Raw genomic sequence first — 21,908 nt, 5'->3', positions numbered from 1 at the left:
ACCAGAATTAAATGGTAACCAAAACGCAAACCAACATAATTGATTTTCTGCACATGACAATTAAACGAACAGCTTGCACTGTATGAAGCTTACAAAAATACTCGTATTTCACACTTTTTTCAAGAAAAAAATAATTATTTTATACAGCAGTTTATTTCACACTTCCCATGAGAAAATAAAAGTGTTAATTGTGAAAATACTGTAGCCTGAAATTCAGTTTGGAAGACAAAAAGGTCCCAGTCAGGACCCTGAGAAGTTATCAGAAACGGAGATTTTTTTCAGAAGTACTAATATGAAGGCTATGAAATTAGAAGAGCACATTGACATTACAGGTGACGTCAGAGCCACGGATAACCTGGGAGAAAATGGAGAAAGCACCCTCCGGATTTCTGCTGCTTTGTCGCTTCAGAAGTAATGAGGATCATTTTTTCTTAAGGAGGCTGTCAAAGTTAATAGCAATAGAAGAGGGAGCCGTGCCTGGCAGAGACAGCATGAAGGACGCAGCGCCGGGTGAAGCTGTTCAGACGTGAGGTTTCTTGGCAGTCACTAATTAAGTTGCCTCTTGTTGCACATCCAGCCGTCCGGCGGATCTTCAGCACTTTGCAGGAGGAGCTTTGGCAAAAGCCGGGCACCAGAAACGTGCGGTTTGCTGGTGTTGGGTGGCTCTGAGAACACGCGTGCGCTCCACAAATCCACTTCAAATGCTCCTCTGCCTCCCCCTGCACCGACCCCGTACCTCAGCGTAATGCTGGGGGCAAGATCTGCGCTCCCCCTGCGGCTCCGGGGGGGTTGAAGAGGGGCCAGAGCCCGCACCCAAACACAAGGATGTGGCTCTGGAGCCCAGAGCTGCTCCTGCGCCCTTTCCCTCTTTCCTCTGCTGGCTCCTGGAGGGGCTTTTATTTCTACCAGCACCTTACCCCGTTGGGATCACAGAATCACAGAATGGCAGGGGTTGGAAGGGACCTCTGGAGATCACCTAGTCCAACCCCCTGCCAGAGCAGGGTCACCCAGAGCAGGTTGCACAGGAACGCGTCCAGGCGGGTTTTGAATGTCTCCAGAGAAGGAGACTCCACCACCTCTCTGGGCAGCCTGTTCCAGTGCTCTGACACCCTCACAGGAAAGAAGTTCCTCCTCATGTTTAGGTGGAACTTCCTATGCTCAAGTTTGTGCCCGTTACCTCTTGTCCTGTCACGGATGCCACAGTTACTCAGAAAGTGAGAGAAAGCTGAAGAATTTAGTGATTATTGAAACAAGCAGAGTTTGTTTTTAATGCAACTATTGACTTGTGCGGTAAAAAGGAAATTTTTGCAGGATGCCCGATGTCTCTCTCTGTTGTGTGAAACACAACAAAAAGGACATAAACTGAGCGGAAAAAAAAAATCCAAACCCAAAAAGCAGATGTACCCACTGGGCGAGTGGGAGTCATGGGCTCTGAGTGAGGAGCTGCAGGCGACGGAGCAGGGGGCAAACAGCCGATACATCCGGGGCTCTCCAGCGGGAGCAGCGGAGGAAGTAAAAGAGGAGAGAACTGGGAGGTCAGTGCTCAGCGAGGCCTGGATAGGTGGTTTATTTTTACATCTAAAAATTCAGCGTGCTCTGGAAGGAATATTGCTGTTTTCGCTTCTGAAACAGTACCGTGAACTTGTACCACACGTAATTTGTTTCAGCATTTTTGCTAAACCGAAACATACCGGCCTCTTTGTTTTGGAGAGACGGGGAGCAAGTGGCAAGGATGGGATAAAGGCTCTTTTTTCTTCCCTCGCTGGATGTGGGTCAAGTGTTTACGGGTTCAGACCCGCCGTCAGAGCAGCATCCACCCGAGTCTGACACCAGGAACGAACTCCTTAAATAAATCTCCTTCCAGGCTTAAGGGTGACCACGAGTTTGCAGCCAGGGGACCTTCCTGTGTGTTTTCAAACGCCCTCCAGATCTGAAGGAGCGTAAAAAGCCCTGTCGTCCTGATAAATAATATCTCATTGCAGAGCCCGCGAGCTGGGGGCTGCGCTTGTGCTTGCACTGAGCGTAGGCAGCTCGAGCTCACCGCGGGCTCGGGGCCGGGATTCGCTTTTCACTCGCTGGCAAAAAAAAAAAAAAAAAAAAAAAAAATATTCAAATCTGGGGAAATGATTTTGCCAGAGAGTAAGAATTTCTGGCACCGGACCCTCGGAGGAAAGTTAATGTTACAAAATTCCTGGGATCTAGAGCCATTATAGAGGCGCTTCAGCTGGAAGGAGGCAGAAATGGATTAAGTGTGTTATTTATGGTGAAGGCAGGGCTTTATGGCAAACCAAGAGCGGCCCCGGCGCTGCTGACAGCGCTGATCATCCAGTTACACAAGCAGTGAAATACCTTCGCAAATATCCTGCGGTTACTCTGTACTTTTTATTCTAAGAATTAGCTCCTGTTGCCCAGTAACTGGTTTTCCCCCATCATTTCCGTGTGCCGTTGCAAAGGTCTCTGATGCCTTCTGCCTCTTTTAGGCATTTTTACCTCCGAAAACAAGCACCGTAACAGGCAAATCAGCAGGGAAACGTTCCCCAACCTTCTTAACCAGGGACAAACACTTAATGAAATGCAAAAGCGGTAGATGATAAAGACTGGCAATGAGGTCTTTAATTAAGGTCATTTTTAACGCGAAGCTCACGTGCAGTGCTCAAATGTGGTCTGCTTGAGTTGGAAATACAACATTTGCCGCATACATCACCCAGCAGAGGGAGATCCCCGTCTCCCGAGCTTCCCCGCCAGGACAACATCCACACTCGGGGCAGCTCCGCTCTGCTTCCCCGGACATCCACCTCTGAGGCTCCGGTGCTGCCCTTCTCCCTGAAGGGCAGCCCCAAAAAGGCAGGAAACTCCAAGGCAAGGGACACTGATTGTTTTTTTTCTTCTCCACGCCGGGACACAATGTGTTTTTTCTGATTTCTGACGATAATCCGATGGCTGTGATGATCATAACAACTCAATTAGGACAGAAAAAAAAAAAAAATTAAAAAAAAGTGCTGAAATGTGAAGCAGAAACTCTCTTGCTTCAGCCCTCCCCTGCTGTGCTCCCTCCTGACGGCCTTCAGTCCCCTGGCACTGAAGCACGGCCTGAACGGGCCTCCCCATCACCCCGGGCCACCATATGCCTCGTCTCTATGACACCATTTGTTTTCTCTTACAGCTATTTTCATCTGTTGTTAAACATTCCTCGGAGATGAGACCTTCTACCTTTATCCCCAGCCAAAACCCGCCGCTGGCTCCCTGGGTGGCACACGTCTGCCTCCCTCCCGGAACCGAGAGGCTGCAGCTGCATCACCGTGATCGGCTCCCCCTCTCCTTCCCTTTCTCCCCTCCACTCAGGGTTTTCTAGGAAGGCAACGCTCCTTCCAAACCATCACCAGTAAAGCCTGTGAGCGCTCACCAGCTCAAAAGCCGGGGCTGGCTCACCTGTGCAAAGCAGGGCTGTTACTTGAGGAAGCGTAAAATGAGAATGAGCCGCTAACCCACCTTGGAAACCTGCTCCAGATGCACTTGGATGGAGTAAGAACATCGAAGTTCTTTTGTTTGATCCAAAACTGGATTAAGGAGAGCCATTTTTGATCAAACACAGCCTGAAGGATAAACACCATCTACCGCCTGGTATTTCCTTCAGTGAGGCAGGACAGACTTCTCCAAACCCAGAGATTTCAGCCCACCAGTTGCCACCTGGAAGAAAACTGACCCAGCCGAAGCTGCAATCCAGGCACAGCTGCCACAGGTGCCCACAGACTTCTCTGGAGTATCTGGAAGTGGTTACTTACTCGGCACCAGTGTCCCATGTCATTATCACTTCTCATGTGTAACGTGTCCTCTGTTGCCTGCTGCAGCGCTGGAGAAACCGAGACCATAAATGTCCCATCCCACCATTGAATGGCGTCAGGTTATGGGACTGACAGCTTATCCCTGTGAAGGAGCAGAAGCACCACGACAGGCAGGGGAACCCCCACAACCTCACCAGAGCCGTCCGAGTCCCTGGCGGGGCTGCTCCCAAGGCTGTCACGAGGAGCCACCAGCCCCAGGTCAATGGCAGAGGCTGCCCATCAGCCCGCGGGGGCTCCCAGGGCAGGTGACCAGCACTGTAGTTTCTGCCTGCACTGATCGGCGTGGACGATGCATGTCTGTGCATCTGTCTGTCCATGGGACCACCTGCTCAGCCTCGCCGCCGGCTGGGCACAGGTACCTGGAGCGGCGGCAGCCTGGCGTGATCCAGCAATAGCTCTTTTTCACTATAACGTTGAACCTAAGTTTTTTTCACAGCTATAGAGACCCGGGCTGGCTCCACAGCAACCAGCTCCATTCGCAGCCGCAGCCCAGCCGGGCTCTTCCCACGCCCCACATTTAACCCTTCCTAGGGATCGCTGCAAGGATTGACCATCCGGGCTCAGCACCAGCTGGGGGCACTTCAGACGGTATCCTGTTTTCTAGCACAGCTGTGCTCTAAAAGAGCCAGAAATGTGAAGGTGGAAGCTCTGCTGTACCTGAGCAGACATAAGGAGGGTTGTACCAAGTCTGTCTCAAACCCTTTTCATCCTTCCTCATCCCTAGCAGATGCACCAGATGATGCCTTCCGCATTGTGCTGTGGAAGGGGTTAGGCACAAGGGCGATCAGGCCGGCTGGACTGAGGGAACACTGCTCGCATAGACGGGACCCCAGAGATACTTCTCCATGCACAATAGGGCCATGCCTTCAGAGGAAGAGTTTGCCTCAGCTGCAAATGTTAAATCACTGCTGGCCAGAAATTACTTTTAACAAGATCTTTTTGAATGTGCACCAGTTCACATAAAAAACCCCAAACATTTAACTTCATAACAAAGGAAGAGGTGGCCAGGAGATTAGGAAGTAAATCTCAGGACTACTTCTAATGCCTGTTGTTTTATGTACAGACTGCACTTCTTGTTGCTTTCCTGGCAGTCCAACAGGGAGGGAAAGAGCACTGGGGCAGCCCACAGACCTGCGTGGCCACCTACAAAGACAATAGCCTCCCCCCATGATGCTGGAAATCCCCGTTCCCCTTTCACATCATTTGAAAAGTCATTGAGTCATCGACGGCAGCTGCAGCCTCTTCCCAACGTTTTCTACTATCTGGTACCTCAGTGACTCAGCTTAAGTATTTCTTCTCCCAGATTTACTTATTTTTCCTCCCACAGAATGAGAATTTCTTGGTCAACCCAATCTTTGTATATCACATTGTCCTCTACGAGGGCAAAACGAAGTCAGGTTGTAGGGAATGTTCTCCATGCCTGGAGCAGCGAGCAGGGGAAGCACTGCCACTTTCACCACAGCTTTCTTGGACCCAGCCTTTTCACATCCCTGTTGGAGGCAAGCTGAAGTTTTGACACATCTGCCTTAAATCTTAAAGGAGCCCTGCAGCCAAAAGCTGTGAACTTCAGATTTAGGAGTTTTTCTGACAGAGAAGTAACAAACTGCCTGGAGAACATGCCTTCTCCTCTCCCCAGTGACAGCCTGCACCACAGATGATGGAAACTTCCCCCATCAGGAAAAAATGTAGTGACACTGGGAACGTGAGGCACCTCCTTCCTTCCCTTTCAGACATCCCACCAAACACTACCAAGTATGGCACTGAGAGCGCCCATTCCGATTTCCTCCTCATTTTTTGAGAGGAGAGGCGGAAGAGACCCACTCACTCCGTGTTTAGACAAAGAAAGGCAATGCCTTTAGAAAGCGAGTCCCCTGTAGTCTTTCTTTGGACAAGGAAGTAAACAAATACTTGCATAACTAGTTTCAATGCTTTAATTGTGTCATTGCACAATAATTCATCCTTACACTAGGACGTGCATCATTAACTGTTAAGTTTCATTTTATACCCAGAAACACCTTTCGTGACTTGGAGAAAAGGGGACGAAAAATCAATACAAACAAGGTGTGTCAGAAAGTGGTATAAAATAAGATTTATTTGCAAATCATTTTGACAATAAGGAGACAAGTAGATCTGAGCTGTGCATTTTGGGAATTACATGTCAGTTCCTTTGCCTTCTGAGATTTCCATTTGCATGCAATATGGGATACCTCTAGAATTCAAAATGAACTTTGAAGTGTCTTTTTTTTTTTCTTTTTGCCTTGCTGTGCTAAATAATTCCTTCCACAGGCACACTATGGGAGAGTCAAAGTCTTTGTAATGAGAAGCTGTCACAGGAAACGCACGAGGAAACAACCTTGGCTTAGAAAGAAGACTGTCACAGGAGAGCCGTTTCACATTTGTTTAACAGTGTTAAGCGCTTCAAGATTCCCACAAGGAGAAGTGCCTGGTGTTGCAAGTAAAACAAACAAACAAAAACCAACCCCAAACAAACAAAAAAACCCACACAACCAAAACCAAGAAAACCCCCAAACCCAACAAACACCAACATCTACCCCCAAGCCCCACAGCTACACTGAAACCTCAGATGTCTTTCCTACGTAAGAATGCACAGTACATCTGGTTATGACCTGAGTTCCCTCTCTTGGAAGCTAAAGAACTGTGTCTCATTTAAAAAATATAAGTTCAAGATTTAATAATAATTACTGTATATAAATGAATTCAGGACAAAGGCAATACAAAGTGAGAACTGATTTACCTTAGTGCCTGATTATGGGAGGCTAATCCCTAAATTATGGTTAGAGTCACAGCAGCTGAAGAGGAAGACAGCAGTAGCTTCAGAATACTTCTCCAATTTTTTTCCACTCTTCTCCCTGACCTTGCTCTCTGTGTCTTTCAAAAAGCCAGGAAACGTCAACTCTGGAGTCATATTTTGAATTAGGTGAGATAGGAAGCACATTTTGAAAATGCTATATGATTAAATTATCTGAGCAGACCACATTAAGCATACCTTGTTCTAGTGGAAAGTCCAAAGGGAACACCATGAAACAAAGAAATAGTTACTCAGGAAATCAAGGCATCTGAACTAATCTATTTTCAATAAGAGTTCTAGTTAATATTTCTTTTTGTAACAAAAAGGGACTTTTTTCTTTTATGAAGCTCAAAATAATCCCAATATTTGACAATGGAAAAATGTTTTTCTTCTCCTATAGATATAATGCAAGATGTCTTGATGCCATTGTCACCAGTTCAAATAAGGCATTAATGAATGCATTAGATCATTCAAGTGTAAATAAACAGGTTATATACATAAAAATAAGCCCGAAAAATTAAAATAACCTTATAGCTGTAACAACTGTTGTATTAGTGACAGCCATTTCATTTAATTATTTAGGCAAAAAAAATGGAGAAGATAATAGTCTTAGAGACATTATTTTATTTTGGTCTACTTTAGAAAGACTAAAACAAGATCCACCTGAAAGCTCTCCATCATCAGTCCACACCCTATCCCACCACGGGGGTCTCCCTACCCCTTCTGGGGAACCTAGTGCATCTTTATGGATTAAGTATACTTGGTCATTTCACATCAACCATTACTGAAATGATCCTGGGAGCAAGGTGAATCCAGGATTCTCTTCAAGCTGAATGCCCTAGGTAACATCAGACTGACTCCTGAACAAACTCAAAACCAAAGAAGTAAGAGATAAAGATTTCAGAACAAAGCTTGACAGAACAAACGTTGACAAACACTGCCCTCTTCAATCCCAACTAAGACATCTTCAGAGAGGAGCAAGAGTTTACAGTTACCTCCAGTGCATATGCCCTCCCATTAGACAACGCCAAGGATTTACTCTTCTAAGCCATGTGTATCCCCGTATTTGTGGTGTCATCAAACATAAATACAATTAAACTGAGGTTTATTGTCTTCTATTTGGGCAACAGAGATGCACAGCAGCGATTAAGCTGCAGGTGCCAACATTCTGTATCAGCCCCTAGATTTCATGGTTTTAACAGTATTTTTGCAAGACAAAGTTTGCCACATCTCATTAAGATTCCAAAATCTGGAAAATCCCTACCCTGAAAGTCCACTATTTGCTGAGGAAGTATCAGATCTACTGAGAAAGCAAATTAGCTCTGAGCACACCATCTTTAATGACAACACTTTAAAAAGACCCCATGCGGTCTTACAAGTTTTGTTCTCTAACATATTCAGGTTTGAAACCTAGAAATGCTCAGGGTTTTTTAAGGAGAGGTCTTGTAGAAGTGACCCAGTTTTCAAATGTCATTAAAGGTTTTGGCAGAATAACGTTATATGAAATCTGTAATACACTTGCTAACATTTATAACCCGATATCTGTTATAAGAAGTATTATTGCATTTTAAGCGTAAAAATATAGGAGGTTCTATAAAGAAAATTAAAATAGCATTAATCTAATATTGATAGTCATATAAAATAACTCACAATTATGTAAGTTTCCATATTTAATTACACATTTAAAAATAAGTTATAAAAATAATTAAACTTCTTTAAAACCCCAAAGATATTTTGTTTTAGGAGTTTTTACTCATATCTACTGATTGTCTAGCATCGGCAACAGCTTCTGGTACTCGAACAGTCATATTATCCATCGATTTCTTCAAGCAGATTTGGCAGCCTAAACGTGATCTGTAAAGAAATACAACATTGTCGTTAGTTCTAGCCAATCATATATGTAACAACATTTACCCCTTTATGCCTCCAACATTCAGTCATCCCAAACACACCATGATCTAGAAACAGCCACCCTTGTGCGTGGTCTTATTCAAGACCAGTAGTGAACTGCATGCATCAATGCAAAGATATAAGTGGCAATAATCATGATTCACACCAAGTAACAGAGTTCAGTACTTGGAAAGTTGTATACGGAGTACCTCCTACTTGCTGAGACAACACATAATAAGGGTGACTCTTCCAATGTCAATGGTTTGCTAATAGTTCAATTAACTGCAAGGAAGGACACTTAATCTCCGAAGGGAGACTTGGCAATTCTGAAGAGATAAAGGCAATGAATTTCAACGAAAACCTCAGAGAAAGCATAGCCAGGGTCTGAAGACACCCCAAAGTTTTGAAATTAAACAAATCAAGATTGGGTCATTAAACCAGAAAGGTAAGAGTGAAGAGACAAGAAACACAGGAAGGAGAAAATATTCATGGCAACCGAGTAGACACAATCTGTCATTTTTCTACCTATCATTCAGCATGAAAAAATCTTGTATATGAGGAATTAAAACAAAAAGATTTAATACTACCACAAAATTCTGCAGACACCATAAGCCACTTCTGTTGCTGGGATATCTTTAATTCAGTGTCCATGCCTTGGTACTTAAGTATAGAATACTTAAATGTCAGCAAAGATGGGCAGTTCTGTGGCAGCAGTTGAATAATAATTTAATCAGTATAGGAACGTAGGCTGAGATATTATGAAAAATGGTACCACATTAGTATCTATACAGAACTCTTTCAAGCATACAGTGACCAACGGTTGTTAAAGCTCCCAATTCAGTACTACACAGGAAAATAATAGTTCTATGTAAATGACTGTATACATCAACTTCAAATTACTGGAATGGATGTATAAATACATATATTACCAGAAGACTTAATCTCATGAATATGCATCCATAAGAACGGCTTTAGAAATGAGAACTATTAGGCAGATGTGATTTCTGATATTTATATGCAGCATTGCCTATAAGGCTTAATTTTGCTGAAGTGCCTGGTTTTCACTAAAGACCAACACTAATTGCATACGTACTCTGCAGTGTGGCAATGGTGTCACTTCATGTGAAATAATGCCCTTTGTTTTGAGCCTGCTACACAGCAGTACAAAAAACTAAACAGCACTAAATAACACTGTGAGAAACAAACTACCATCTCCTATTCAAGTTCTTCCACAGCATTTACAATTTTATATTTAACCAGACTCTGCCGCTCCTTAAAGCGGAAGAAGCTTGCCCCCCCCAGCAAAAGATGATTTATTCAACCCTGAGTGAAAGCTTTCCCCCTTTAACCGCTTCTAAAGGCCTTCCCTTCATTTCCTTTCATTCTACTAATTAAAAAAACAAAACAAAACAAACACACACAACAGAAAAACAAACCCCAAACCAGGAAGTCAGAGTTGCCCAAGTAAAAAGATATGATGAACCCCCATTTTTGGGATTTTCTGTTTTCTTACTTGTTCCCTGTTTCTACCTAATATTGCCAATGTTTCATTTACCTTTTAAACCACCGAACCTTAATTCCTGGAAAGACACTACCTAGCTCAAGGCCTATTTCAAGTACGCAAAGTTGCCACTGTTCTACCCACCTCTCCATGTGCATTTACCTGTACCTTTTAACACCAAATTTTGTTTCCTGTCACTCAGTGGCACAAGATTCTTGCGCATGTCTTCACTGACAGTTTTTGATTTTACCACACTAAGTAACATAACCAATTACTTATCCTTTTCAGAAAGTTTGCTCTTAACCCATTGCAATTCAAAAATTAGTAAAGAATTTCTGGACCAAAGCAAGCCACGTGAACTATAAGATCTTTCTTCATGCTCAGTGACTCATTTGTAGTTTCCATATCTGTTACTTCCTTCTACAAAAGCTCTGTTGAATTCTTTCCTTGCCAGCCCATAGACATATGATTAATGTGTCCAGTATGGAATCAGACTCGCTGTTCTCCAGTTCCAATGAATTCGTTTTAAAAGTTGGGTTGCTACCTTCCATTCCTTTGATGTGGAAGCAGTTTTAAACCAACTAATTAAGCCTTACAGAAAGTAGTTCAGAAGTGTCATTTTGAATTCCTGTAGAACTCCTGGGTGAACACTACCTAGTCATTACCATTTGTTACTACTCATTTTACTTATTTGCGGTTTGAGATACTCCAGGAAGTGCTCTGCAAAAAAACCTTCTGGTGTATGGACATCCTGTAACATCTCTAGAGACAACAATGCAAGAGAAACTTTGCTTTTATGTTATCTTTTTATATTTTAAGTGCACCTTCTACATCACCAATTGGCTCTTCATGCAGACAAGTTTCCTGCTTCTGATAAGTTAGAAACAAAAATATTTTTCTACTTTTAAGCAAGCTGTTTCTCAGCTTATTTTTTTTCCTTCAGTATTCTTTTTAAACATTTAACTTGCAAGGGTTTGCATCCCCCCTATCTTATTAATTTTAATAATCTCTACCGTTCTGCAATTTTGGTTTTAGCTTTTCTAATTAGTCCCTTATTTTAAAAAACATTAGATTTCATGGTAGCTGCTGGTTGAAACCTTCCCAGGTCCAGAGAGCCACTGACAAGAAAAAGCTTTTATCCAGTAGTGCATCTCCATTACACAAGTTTGTATCAGCACAGGAGTTCAGGTAACCTATAGCAAGTATCAGTCACTCAAAGCTCTGTCTTCCATAAAAGTCACCCTCTCACACACGAGAGATGCTTGGCCATAGGAAGAACACATGATGTTAGAAAAACCTGATAGATATAACAAGCATTGGTCTTCAGAGGGTCTAAAACTTAATTGGGTCTGAAGAACTTGGAGAGAAAATAATAAAAGTATTTAAACAGAGGTCTGGCTTCCTACTATTTTTCAGTTCTTCAGTAAAAACTCCTTGCTTTAAACCTTTAACTAAGAAGATAGACAAAGAAAAACATTTTCTATTAGATCACTGGCCTCCAGAGCTATTTAGGAATCGGTTTGGCCCAGAACATAAAAGTTACTCTTAGGAGAATTATGGCAGTTGGTAAGAGTAAAGTAAATTCACACTTAATAGGCTTTACAATGATTTCAGGGAGACAAGAAAAAGAATAAACCAGAAGAAGCTGAAACAAGTTTCTCACAGCTTGACTTCTTTGCCTTCACAACCTCCCAGAAAAGTTAAGATTTGGCTGAAGTGAGAAAAAACGTACTCTCATGTAGTAACATCACTGGTGTAAGGAGATAAAATGAGTTAATTCAGAGTACTTCTCTGCAGAGACATAAAAAACCCTATGTTATACAGGCCAGGTATAAAGCCCTCTGACATCACTGGAAAGATTCTCAAAAACTTCAACAAGCAGTTCTATTGAAGCATGAAGCGAAGGACTTACAAACCCCCTGTAAGGCACAGCTGCCTACTGTTCATGTGGGTATGCTCTATGATACAAGGCTATGTGTACACCAGCAACTAGTGCAGCCCACTAGGAATGGGGCTGTGATGAGGATGTGACACCCTAATTACGAGGCGTGTGATGGTGGGGAAGATGTAGAACAGAGGGTTACTGTAGACTACTGCTAGTCTAATCCTATGCGTTCAAATATCCATTAGCAATTACAGCACACTTTGGGACTAGCTTCATGCTAAAGGGAATCTGGCTTGTACATACCAAGAGCACTCTGACATGAGTCAAGGCATGACAAGTTGGGGATGCTACCATGTGGGACACTGTTTATCCTAAAGAAGGCTCAGGGAGATGATCTTATCAATGAACATAAATACCAGAGAGGTTGTGGAGTCTCCATCCTTGGAGATATTCAAAAGCCATCTGGACATGGTCCTGGGAATCGGCTCTAGGTGGCCCTGCTTGAGCAAGCGGTTGGACCAGATGACCTCAAGAGGTCCCCTGCAACCTCAACCCTTCTGTGATTCTGTGAAAAGAAGATCTGGCCAAAACTAAAATACTACTGTAAACAGAGTCACACAATACATTAACTAGCTACAGACTAATGGAGACAGAAAACAGAAGGGAAGGGAAACAAAAACAAGAAAATTCACACACAAGAGCAGCGACAAAGTTTTTGTTGAAAAAACTGGGTTTTTGTCAGTATCTGACGCTTCTGCATCAGATAACCCTGAAGAGCAAGTACTGGCAACTGCCACTCTCCAGTTACAAAAAACAGTACTGACATCTTTTTAATATGAATTCAGATAAACAATATTTAAACTCGGCAGCCTCATTTGCATAACAGAATCCAGCTATTCATTAAAAGCTGATTTAGGCATTCTAAGAATACTGGACTGCCCCAATTGCAAATCCTTCTTTCCATTCTTTGACACAGTGAAGTGTTATGTTGCCTTACGTTTCTGTGAGGCCATATGCCAGGTCCAGCATGTCCATCTCTTCATCAGTAATTGCATCTAGTTTCTCAAATATGTGGTCTTCAAAGATTAAGTGACAAGTCGAACAGGCTAGTGTTCCTTCACATGCACCTAAAGAAAAATAAAAATCAAGGTGAACAGAAAATCCAAGTTTCAAATTACATCAGAACTTCAGAAGAAATCCTTCATAAACAAGTGTTTGTCTCGTACAAGAAGTATCTCTGTTGATTAGTAAAATTAATGTTTCATATATTCCCACATTCACGTATCTACTCTGCATACAACTGTCAATAGTATTTCTACAGTTCCTACAACATTAAGATTTACTTGAACGCTGTAGTTAGTGAAAATACTCAACTAATTCCCTTTCTACCATTTAAAGAGAGAAACGCTTTCTACTATAAGAATGCAAAAGCAGACAGTGCTGTCAATCAACACTACTTAATTTATTTCCAAGGTTGATCCTTCTATCCCTCTCTTTCCCATGGCTTTGAAAAGGTTTCCTCAAGCAGTTCAACGGAAGACACCTGCTATGCAAAAAAATTCCTCAGAAGTACAGGAAGGTGGGATTTTATACTTGATATTTCTTCTGACTCAATAAAACTTTAATTCACAGCAAAGGTCAGGCTAGAGTTCTCTGTTGAAGAGGCCTATGCATATTACTAGGCAATCCAGACCGAGCCAAGGATTTAATAATTTGCTACGGTTGAACAGAACAAGCATCAACTACACCTACCTGCTGGAGCAACTAGGTCACAGCACAGTAAAAGTTTTAATACTACCAAATTTGTCTGTCACTGTATAGGGCTGACACAGAGTTCTCCACTCTGTTGAAAGTGAAGCATGCAACTTCAAGAGGAGGAGAAAGTGGAACTCTTCATACTTGTGTGGAGATTGGGGTTGAGGCACACAAACCCCTACCTCTGATTTAAATTGGTAAGAGAGAAGAAGGTAAGACAGTAGCTGAGTTCCATTTGTTTACTTATTTCCAGGGAAAGCAAAACCAAGAGTATTGTGACCACATCACCTTTGTACTCGTATGGAAACAAAAGGAAGCAAGGCTGCCCCTATAACCACTACTATGAAAACCGTGTGATTCATCATGAGACCACAAGACCCATACAGAAAACACCGTGCTGCTACATTCAGTAACAGTATCAAAAGCACATACTCAAGGTGAGCATGGCACGCCTTCAAGTACGTACAAATGCACGTGAAAAAGTAGAGTTTAAATAAAGTGCCAAATAATGTAAAACTGTCGTACCAGTAGCTTAAGTGTTTTAACGTTGGGGGAGAAGCAGAAAGAAACCCCCACAAGCAAATAAAACAAAACCCACTGACCAGTCTATTTGAACAGTGGAAGGTCTCTCTGCAACCGTAAAGCTGGCAGTAGCAAACAAATTGAGTGCAGCGGAATCATTCAACAGTTTTGTAAATCTTTGCACAAAGGTATTTCTATTACTGCACATGGGACGCCCCCTAGCGACAGATGTAGGCAAGATCTAGATATTCCATTTTTCCCCCTCATTACGTTTTTCTAAACTGAGAACATAACGTTTTTACATTATTTACACTACATTATTTCTCTGACCTAGTATGATGTTTCATTAGAAAATTATTATTGAAATAGGCCAGCATATGTTATAATTGAAGATCATTACAGCATCTCCAATTTTTAGTTTGGCTTCAATTTGAGAGCATTTTTTCCCCCCACTTTAACACAATGCTTTAACATAGCTGATATTTACACAAGCTGAGTAATATTTACTGTAGAATACAAGCAGACTAGCCATAAGCCTATATATCACATTAATATGTGATACAAAGCTAGTTATCCCAATGCATCACAGATTTTTAAGAGAATATTCTACTTCCCCAAACGTATGCAACTCTAGACATAAGAGATGCCTCAGACATAAGCCTGAGATTTAAAAATCTTACCAAAGATTTTATTACCAGCAGTGAAATTTATTTGCATTTAAATAAAATACGCCTCAGATTTCAAACTGTGCTACACTAGCGTACTTTTCTTTTTTCTCCCATTGCTCTATGTTATGCATTCATCCATACAAACTGTACTTCTGCTTCCTGCTTCAGTTTGTACTATTAATTCTTAAGCTCATGTTAATGTAAATATCTGTCCTGAGGTATTTAACCGCCATTACCAAATACTACTGCTTTGCATGGGCAGAATCCGACAACTTCAATGGAACCTACTATGGAAAGGTCAAAAGTTTGAAGGAATAGGAAGGTGTCATAACTTCGACCAAGTTAGAATTTCACTAGGGCATTGGCCTCCTTTGCCCCAACCCTTTAATAAGAATTAAACATTTTCCTCCTCCCTGCAAACTGACATGGATTTGTTTATTTCTTTCACTTAGCACTCAAATGTTACAGCAATTTGTGCTACAAAAAGTGATAATAAATTGAGACCGTATGGCAAAAGAGAATTAACCAGACACTGTTACAAGTACACCAGTTTTGTGTTTTCTGAGCCAAAAGGTTCTGGAGATGAGTCTGGAGGTGGCATCTTTCAGATTCCACCTTGACAGCACTCTGTCCATATTCCCCTCCTCCTTTAACAGTCAAATCAAATATTTTTCTGGAACCTCACCCAAAATATTCTATGCACCTGCAGGAAAAAATGGGGAGAAAATTCAAATAAAGTACAGCTAGGTTTTATAAATAAGTTATAAATCAATACTTATTTATGATTAGACTCGATGATATTAAGGGTCTTTTCCAACATAAATGATTCTATGATTCTACAAATATTTACGAATAAAGTGTCAATAGAATATAATTTCTAGACATTGAATACAGATCTCAGTGAATCTACTTACCAAAACCATCTATGTCTAGATTATTATCAACAACAACATCCAGCAGTGAATCCCCAGGTTTTCCTTTGGCTGTTAGTTTGTCACCATCACGATTTATGAAATGAACAGTTATTTTATCTTCTGAGCTGAAAAAGAAAAGTATATAATGGAATCAAAGAAAAAATTCTAGAATTTTTTACATCTTTAAAACTGATTGAATACTACTAAACCAGTAACCACTATCAACTCTAAGAATACAGAAACCTAATTTACTGGCTTTTAGAAACTGTAACAGGTACAGGCATTTACTGCTGTACACTGAACAGAGAGACATGAAAAAATAAGACGACTTGGGTTTGCATTTTAACCCTAGACAAAAGATACAGGATCCTGATGTTTTGCCTTTCACTGAAGAGAGTTAGACCTATTTTAATTTTAGGCATAATATTTGTATTTTTATCAAATAAAAGAGCTTATTTTAAATACTTCTCTTCGCACCTTTCTGCGGACTCTTGCTTTGGATTTATGAAATTTTAATTGTTCTTGTCATTATCATTTAGGACAAATTTTAAATTTCCCCATTTCTGCTTAGCATTCAAGGCATTTCATTTTATTAGTTCCAAAATTTAGTTCTCCTCTCCTCCCAAAAATAGAAATTCTCCAAAAGCATTCTGCTTTTTTCAAGCACAGATTCTGTTAGGATTTCACCTTGTAAATAATAATTCCAGTGAAGTTCAAAGTTTTGACATTGGTTTCAAAGAAAGAAGGCTTTGTATTTTCCCACTTTGCTTTTCAGACAATTATATTTAAGAAAAAATTCTCTTGCAGTCTGCATAACAATGTCTTGAGACTAAAGCTTTTAATATGGAAAATAATAGAGGGGTTTTGTGTTCCGTATTATGTCATTTCACATGCAAATTAAAGGAAAGCTTTTAAAATACTAACAAATAAAGCAGTTTGTTTGTTTTTAAACAAACTATTTTCTTTCCTATGGTAAGTGATCAAAACAAGAAAAACTCGTTGGATGGACAGTGAAGAAACCTGCCAAGAGATGAGAGATACAAATAGAACAACTGAAATCCAATGCAAAAATTCTATGTTTCAATGTGAAATCCACATTTAACAACAGCATTTTAATATTACCTTTAATCTTTTTAGTAACTGTGGGCCTTGAGTGATCTATCATATGGAAAACATACAAGCTAGAAAAATCAAGTCACCCCCTGTAAAACTCTAATCTGTAGAGATGAATATTGAAGCAAAAATTTGGAAGTGGCTATACTGAAAGATCAGTAAACAGGTTATTTTTGGAACTGGCTGTAAAAGAAAATGTGTTTTTAGCAATCTGAGTCCTAGCTTGTTTTGAAAAACAACAAATGTTTGTTGTTCTAGACTTAATATACTTGCCACAACTGTAAGCTCAGTCGGCCGCAGTACACACTGTGATTCATTATGATGTCATGTTCAATTCTTGTCATACCATCCCTCAGTCCATTCTCCAGAAGGCAGCCACAAGCTGTTATTAACTATAAATTGATTCCAAAATTATAATCGATAATGAAGGGCTGACCTTGCTGACCTGCAGAATGCAACTGAAGCATGCACGATAATAAGATCCAACAATCTTAAAGATATATCTTTACAAAATGTAATTAATGCTGCAGTCACCTGTGATATCAAAGGACCACCTCCAGCAAACCATTCTGTGGGGGTTTAACTTAGCGCTCCACTCTCCTTTTTGCTCCTCTGCTGTGCTAACACCTCCCACAGCACAACCAAGGAAACAAGAACCCACTTCTTAGATATAATAGTACAAAATTCACCACCTTCACTAGTATTTTAAGACTGATGGGTTTAGATTGTCTCTGGAAAGGTATAGGTTCATATTCTGACAGCCAAAGTAAACCACTGACACTGTAATTTCAAACTGCTTCAAAAAGCCCTTCTGGAGCTCAGCAAAATGCACTCTCATTTACTGAAATATTTCTGTCAACATGACAGATGCAACCCTGACAGGAGACACAATGCAAGATGTACTTGCATTTACGGGCATACTCTGCCCAAGGTACAGACATGGCAAGTACTAAATATTGTTCCATATCCAAAACATACCCTTCACTCTATTATAGGATGAGGTGATCAAAAGTTATGTGGACCAAACAGCAAGCTGTTTGGCCATCCATTGGATCACTGAAACCCTTGTGAAAGACAAGTCAACTCCCTCCCAGTTTTCAAAACACATCTGCAACTGTCTGCACCTGTGATTATACTTTAATCTGTCATGAGAAGAACGGTCCTGCCCTCCCTTCTTTGTTCCTTCTATCTCCAGCACTCACACATGCAGTAAACTAGGTCTGGAAACAAAACCAGCTGGAACTCAATCTTCACAGGTCAATGGCCATGTGAATGTCAGAACCGGTACACAGTCAGATTGGCCCATTACACAATTGTTTTAAACTGATGTAATTAACTGCAACTTTATGGTGCAATAACACAATCTAAACTTAATGATCAGCTTCAAACAATCTCTTTCTAATGTAAAAGTGTGGCTTTGGGTGATCCCCACTCCAAATTGCCCTGCCATCATCTCATCCTCACACCGGTATTACCACAAGCCAACTCATTTTGCTAATCTGGATGAAAGTCAACCATAAAAACCAAAGTAGTCCCAGCTGAACTGGCAAAACTGTTGCAAGTGACACTGCCCACAACAAAAATGAGGAAACAGGAGTTGGATCCCCTTTTCAGTAATAACAACCTTACAGTAGCTTCAGCCAGTTGTGGAACTGCACTGTGGCTGTGCTGCCTAACCAGCATGGCATGCAGAAAGGGGACAAAACAAAGCACCGCCACTAGGTCACTGATTTTTGTTAAAGATTGCTACAGTGATTAATCTTTTATATGGGACCTAATCGACCCTGGTTGATAACTGAAACTAAAATTTATTTATTTGTAATAACATTAGATATAGCCTTCTTAAATCTTCCAGTAGGATCTGTTTTTCTGCTATTGCCATCTTAACTACTCTTCACATAGCCAAAATATTTAATTAAAAAAAAAAATCACTGAGGCTTTATTGTGCATGAGCCTGAGTGGTTAAGATACTTTCAGAAGCATGGGTACATAAGAATCATTCTAGTCAGACATTCAAAACACATACTGCCCAGATCTCTTCAATGACTGGGAGATACCATTAAAAAAATAATGACAATTACACCTGCACGAAACAATGTTTAGGTTTTATAAATTTCAAGTAAGGTAGCTTTTGTCTACTCAGACATTGTTTGCATGAAGAAAAAAAAGAAATAAACACCACCATACTGTGAACTAGTCACAGGCAATTAACATGAAACACATGCCAGGTCAACGCAAGCATAAATAGCCTCAGGATTATCAGGAAGAACAGTGCACATTTTGTGTAATCTGCATAAAGCATAAATATCGCAATTCATGCCCAGATGAACCCTTTCTACCAGATGTAAAATACAATTAATTTCTTCATATGGTTGCCAGAGTACTATCAGCTTTTTTATCAAGCTTCTCTAGGATACCCTAAATTAAGCAGACTGCAAACGCACAGAAGAGCGCCAGAGAAATGTAAACGCTGTTCATTGTCCCTCCTACGCAAAAAAGGGTAAGTACTGCAACAATCCTGACAGCTACCTCTTCCCCCTTAAAAGAAGCGTCCTTTTGAATCTTCAGCTAATACTTTCAAGTTAAGAATCACCTCTTGCATTCCTCAAAACAAAACATAAAGATGTTTTGTAGCCTGGTGTTGCACGTGGTGAGACCAACTGTATTTCCAATTCTTTTATTAAATGGTACATCTAACAGCCCTACTTGAAAAGCTCCATGAACAAAACTACTATACAGGCCTCAATTAAAATCCAGAAGTTATAAATCTGAACTAATCTTTAAAACATACAGTAATTATGTCGTGCACCAAAAATATTGTACAGCTACCTAAATGGCTTTAAAAGAATTCTGATATAACCACTGTTCACCACCAAATGAAAAGGGAGGATAACGGATAAAAATGGAGCAAGAGAAAGAATGAAATGGAAATGAAAACAACACCTTCATCACAACCCATGAGAACCTCTACTCACAAGAATCATGTCAGCTGGTTTAGATAGCTAGCTCTTCATCCCCTAGACACAAATACAGCTTATTTTACTATTACAAACAATGATGTATCTTTTTACTGGACTAACACTGATTATATAAAGTTTAGGAATGGTGTCTCAAATAGCATGATGTCTAGAAAACAACTTGCACATAAATGGAGAAAACACTAATATATGAAAGACACAAGGATTTTCTTTTTCTCCCAACTCACTCAGCCAGGTTATCATGTGGAGTATATAAACAATACATTTGAAGTACTTGTTTGTGAGCTTTTTTGCTGGTATGCTTGCGCAATGAATGTGAATAAATTCCAATCTGTGTTCAGTCTGTTTGTGAAATACCTGCGGGATTACAGGTCTTACATTACTATTAGGTAAGGAAGTGTTTTCCCTTTTCAGTATTCTTTTTCCTCACGTTTTTACCCTGTTCAGTAATTTTAATAACTTTTTAAAAATTGACAATACTTTACAAAGATCTTTTGACTTTTTGAATTAAAAACTGCTATTCAGGAACCTCAAAATAACCGATGGTCAGGGCACCCACTCAGTGGGTACTTATTTTTAAGACAGTCAGCAGGGTCACTCAGAGAAAAGATCTAAACTAGCAACTTACCTATTTCATATGGGAATCCTTGACTAAAAAGTTAGTTTGTCTCTCCATATTAAAACTACCTGCTGTAAAAGAACCTCTAAAGGAAAGTTTAAAAGCAAACTATTGAAACAGGGTTGATGGCAAGGGCACTAACCCTGTGGAAACAGGCCAGGCAACACCCCTGATGTTGGGCAGATGACTGCAGGTCTTGTTCCAAGTCAAAGAAACTTCTCTGGCAACCAAGTAAATTAGGCTTTTAAAACTTCTGTATTTTAAATACTGGAAGTCAACTGTAGGCTCTGACCTATCTTCAAGCATACAAGCTGCAATACAGAAGGCCATGCATAAACACAGTCTTTGACTACATGCGCTGTTGCAAAATCTATAGTTGTGGGCTGTGGAATATTAAACGTCTACAGACATAATGCATTTTTAAACGCCTACTCATGCACACTGGTGAGGAGAGGAGGGGTTCTGCACATTCGGATGCACAAGTGCTCTTCAGTTAGGAAAAACTATACCAAAGGCAGAAGAGACCTTCAGCACTGGGCTCTCTCTGATACGTGCTGTACTTCTACCACAAGCCTAGACAGACTTTCACCAAAAAAGTTTAAAAAAAAAAAAAGCAAGCGCTGCATTGCGTGAAAATGCAACATTGATAAGGTCACAACCTTTCACAAGACTCGTCTGAACATTAGGAACCCTAGTCTAACTTTTCATAACATTATCAGCTCTCCAACGGGACCCCAGATCACGCAGGCCCCAGGGTTTAACCAGTCCGGTGGGTCGGTGCGGTGCCTACCCTGGGCCGACCCACAGCCCCCGGCACAGGCCTGCGGGCCACCGCTCGCCCCACCAACACCGCGGGGGGAGGCGGATGGACGGTCCCCCGGCCGAGCACTTCACTGCCACGGCAGCCGGAAGCGGGACGGCCAGAGCCGGGGCGCACCGCGGCCCTCAGGGGCCGAGGAGACGGCCGCGACCTGCCCCGAGCGGGACGGGGCACAGCCGGGAACCGAGCGGCAGCGGGAAGGTCACGCAGCGCCGTCCCGGCCTGGCCGTGCCACAGGCGGCCGTTGGCCCCGGGTGCCCTCAGCGCCGAGGCCCAGGCTGCGGCCCAGCTCGTCCCAGCGCTGCCGCGGCGGGAAGGCGGCCGCCGACGTGAGGAGCCCGCCCGGCGCCTCACGGCTCCAAGCTTCTTACCTGAGCGCCGCCCGGGCAGAGAGGCTGAACAGTCGGGTTGCCCTCAGGGCAGCGGCGGGGGGGCTGCCGCAGCCCGGCCTCGTCCCGGCCGCCGGCGAGGCGGAGAAGAGCCAGCGGCGGGAGGAAGTGGCGGCGGCCCGGAGAAGCCGGGCCGGCGCCGGGGCAGCCATAGCGGCGGCAGGACGGGAGTGCGCGGCCTCCGCGCCGGCACAGGGGCAAAG

At 41.9% G+C, this 21,908-nt stretch overlaps 1 protein-coding gene across 1 annotated transcript; it reads right to left on the bottom strand.

Moving 5' to 3' along the window:
- Positions 1–5,908: 5,908 nt before the first annotated feature.
- FDX1 (ferredoxin 1) lies at positions 5,909–21,882 on the bottom strand. Its single transcript, XM_063330653.1, has 4 exons — positions 21,688–21,882; positions 15,787–15,911; positions 12,925–13,054; positions 5,909–8,505 (listed from the first exon to the last, which is right to left on the bottom strand). The coding sequence occupies exons 1-4, from the start codon at positions 21,855–21,857 to the stop codon at positions 8,391–8,393; spliced, it is 540 nt and encodes a 179-aa protein (XP_063186723.1). The 5' UTR covers positions 21,858–21,882; the 3' UTR covers positions 5,909–8,390.
- Positions 21,883–21,908: the final 26 nt, after the last annotated feature.

This window comes from Chroicocephalus ridibundus, chromosome 1 (genome assembly GCF_963924245.1).
Source record: "Chroicocephalus ridibundus chromosome 1, bChrRid1.1, whole genome shotgun sequence".
Taxonomy (NCBI): domain Eukaryota; kingdom Metazoa; phylum Chordata; class Aves; order Charadriiformes; family Laridae; genus Chroicocephalus; species Chroicocephalus ridibundus.
The sequence above is the reverse complement of the archived record's forward strand: the minus strand, read 5'-3'. Positions and strand labels throughout refer to the sequence as shown.

Coding starts and splice junctions, on each gene's coding strand:
- FDX1 (XM_063330653.1), bottom strand. CDS start 21,857: ATGGCTGCCCCGGCGCCGGCCCGGCTTCTCCGGGCCGCCGCCACTTCC. Junction 15,912..21,687: donor TCTGCCCGGGCGGCGCTCAG/GTAAGAAGCTTG, acceptor TTTCTTTTTCAG/CTCAGAAGATAAAATAACTG. Junction 13,055..15,786: donor TCTAGACATAGATGGTTTTG/GTAAGTAGATTC, acceptor ATTTTTCTTTAG/GTGCATGTGAAGGAACACTA.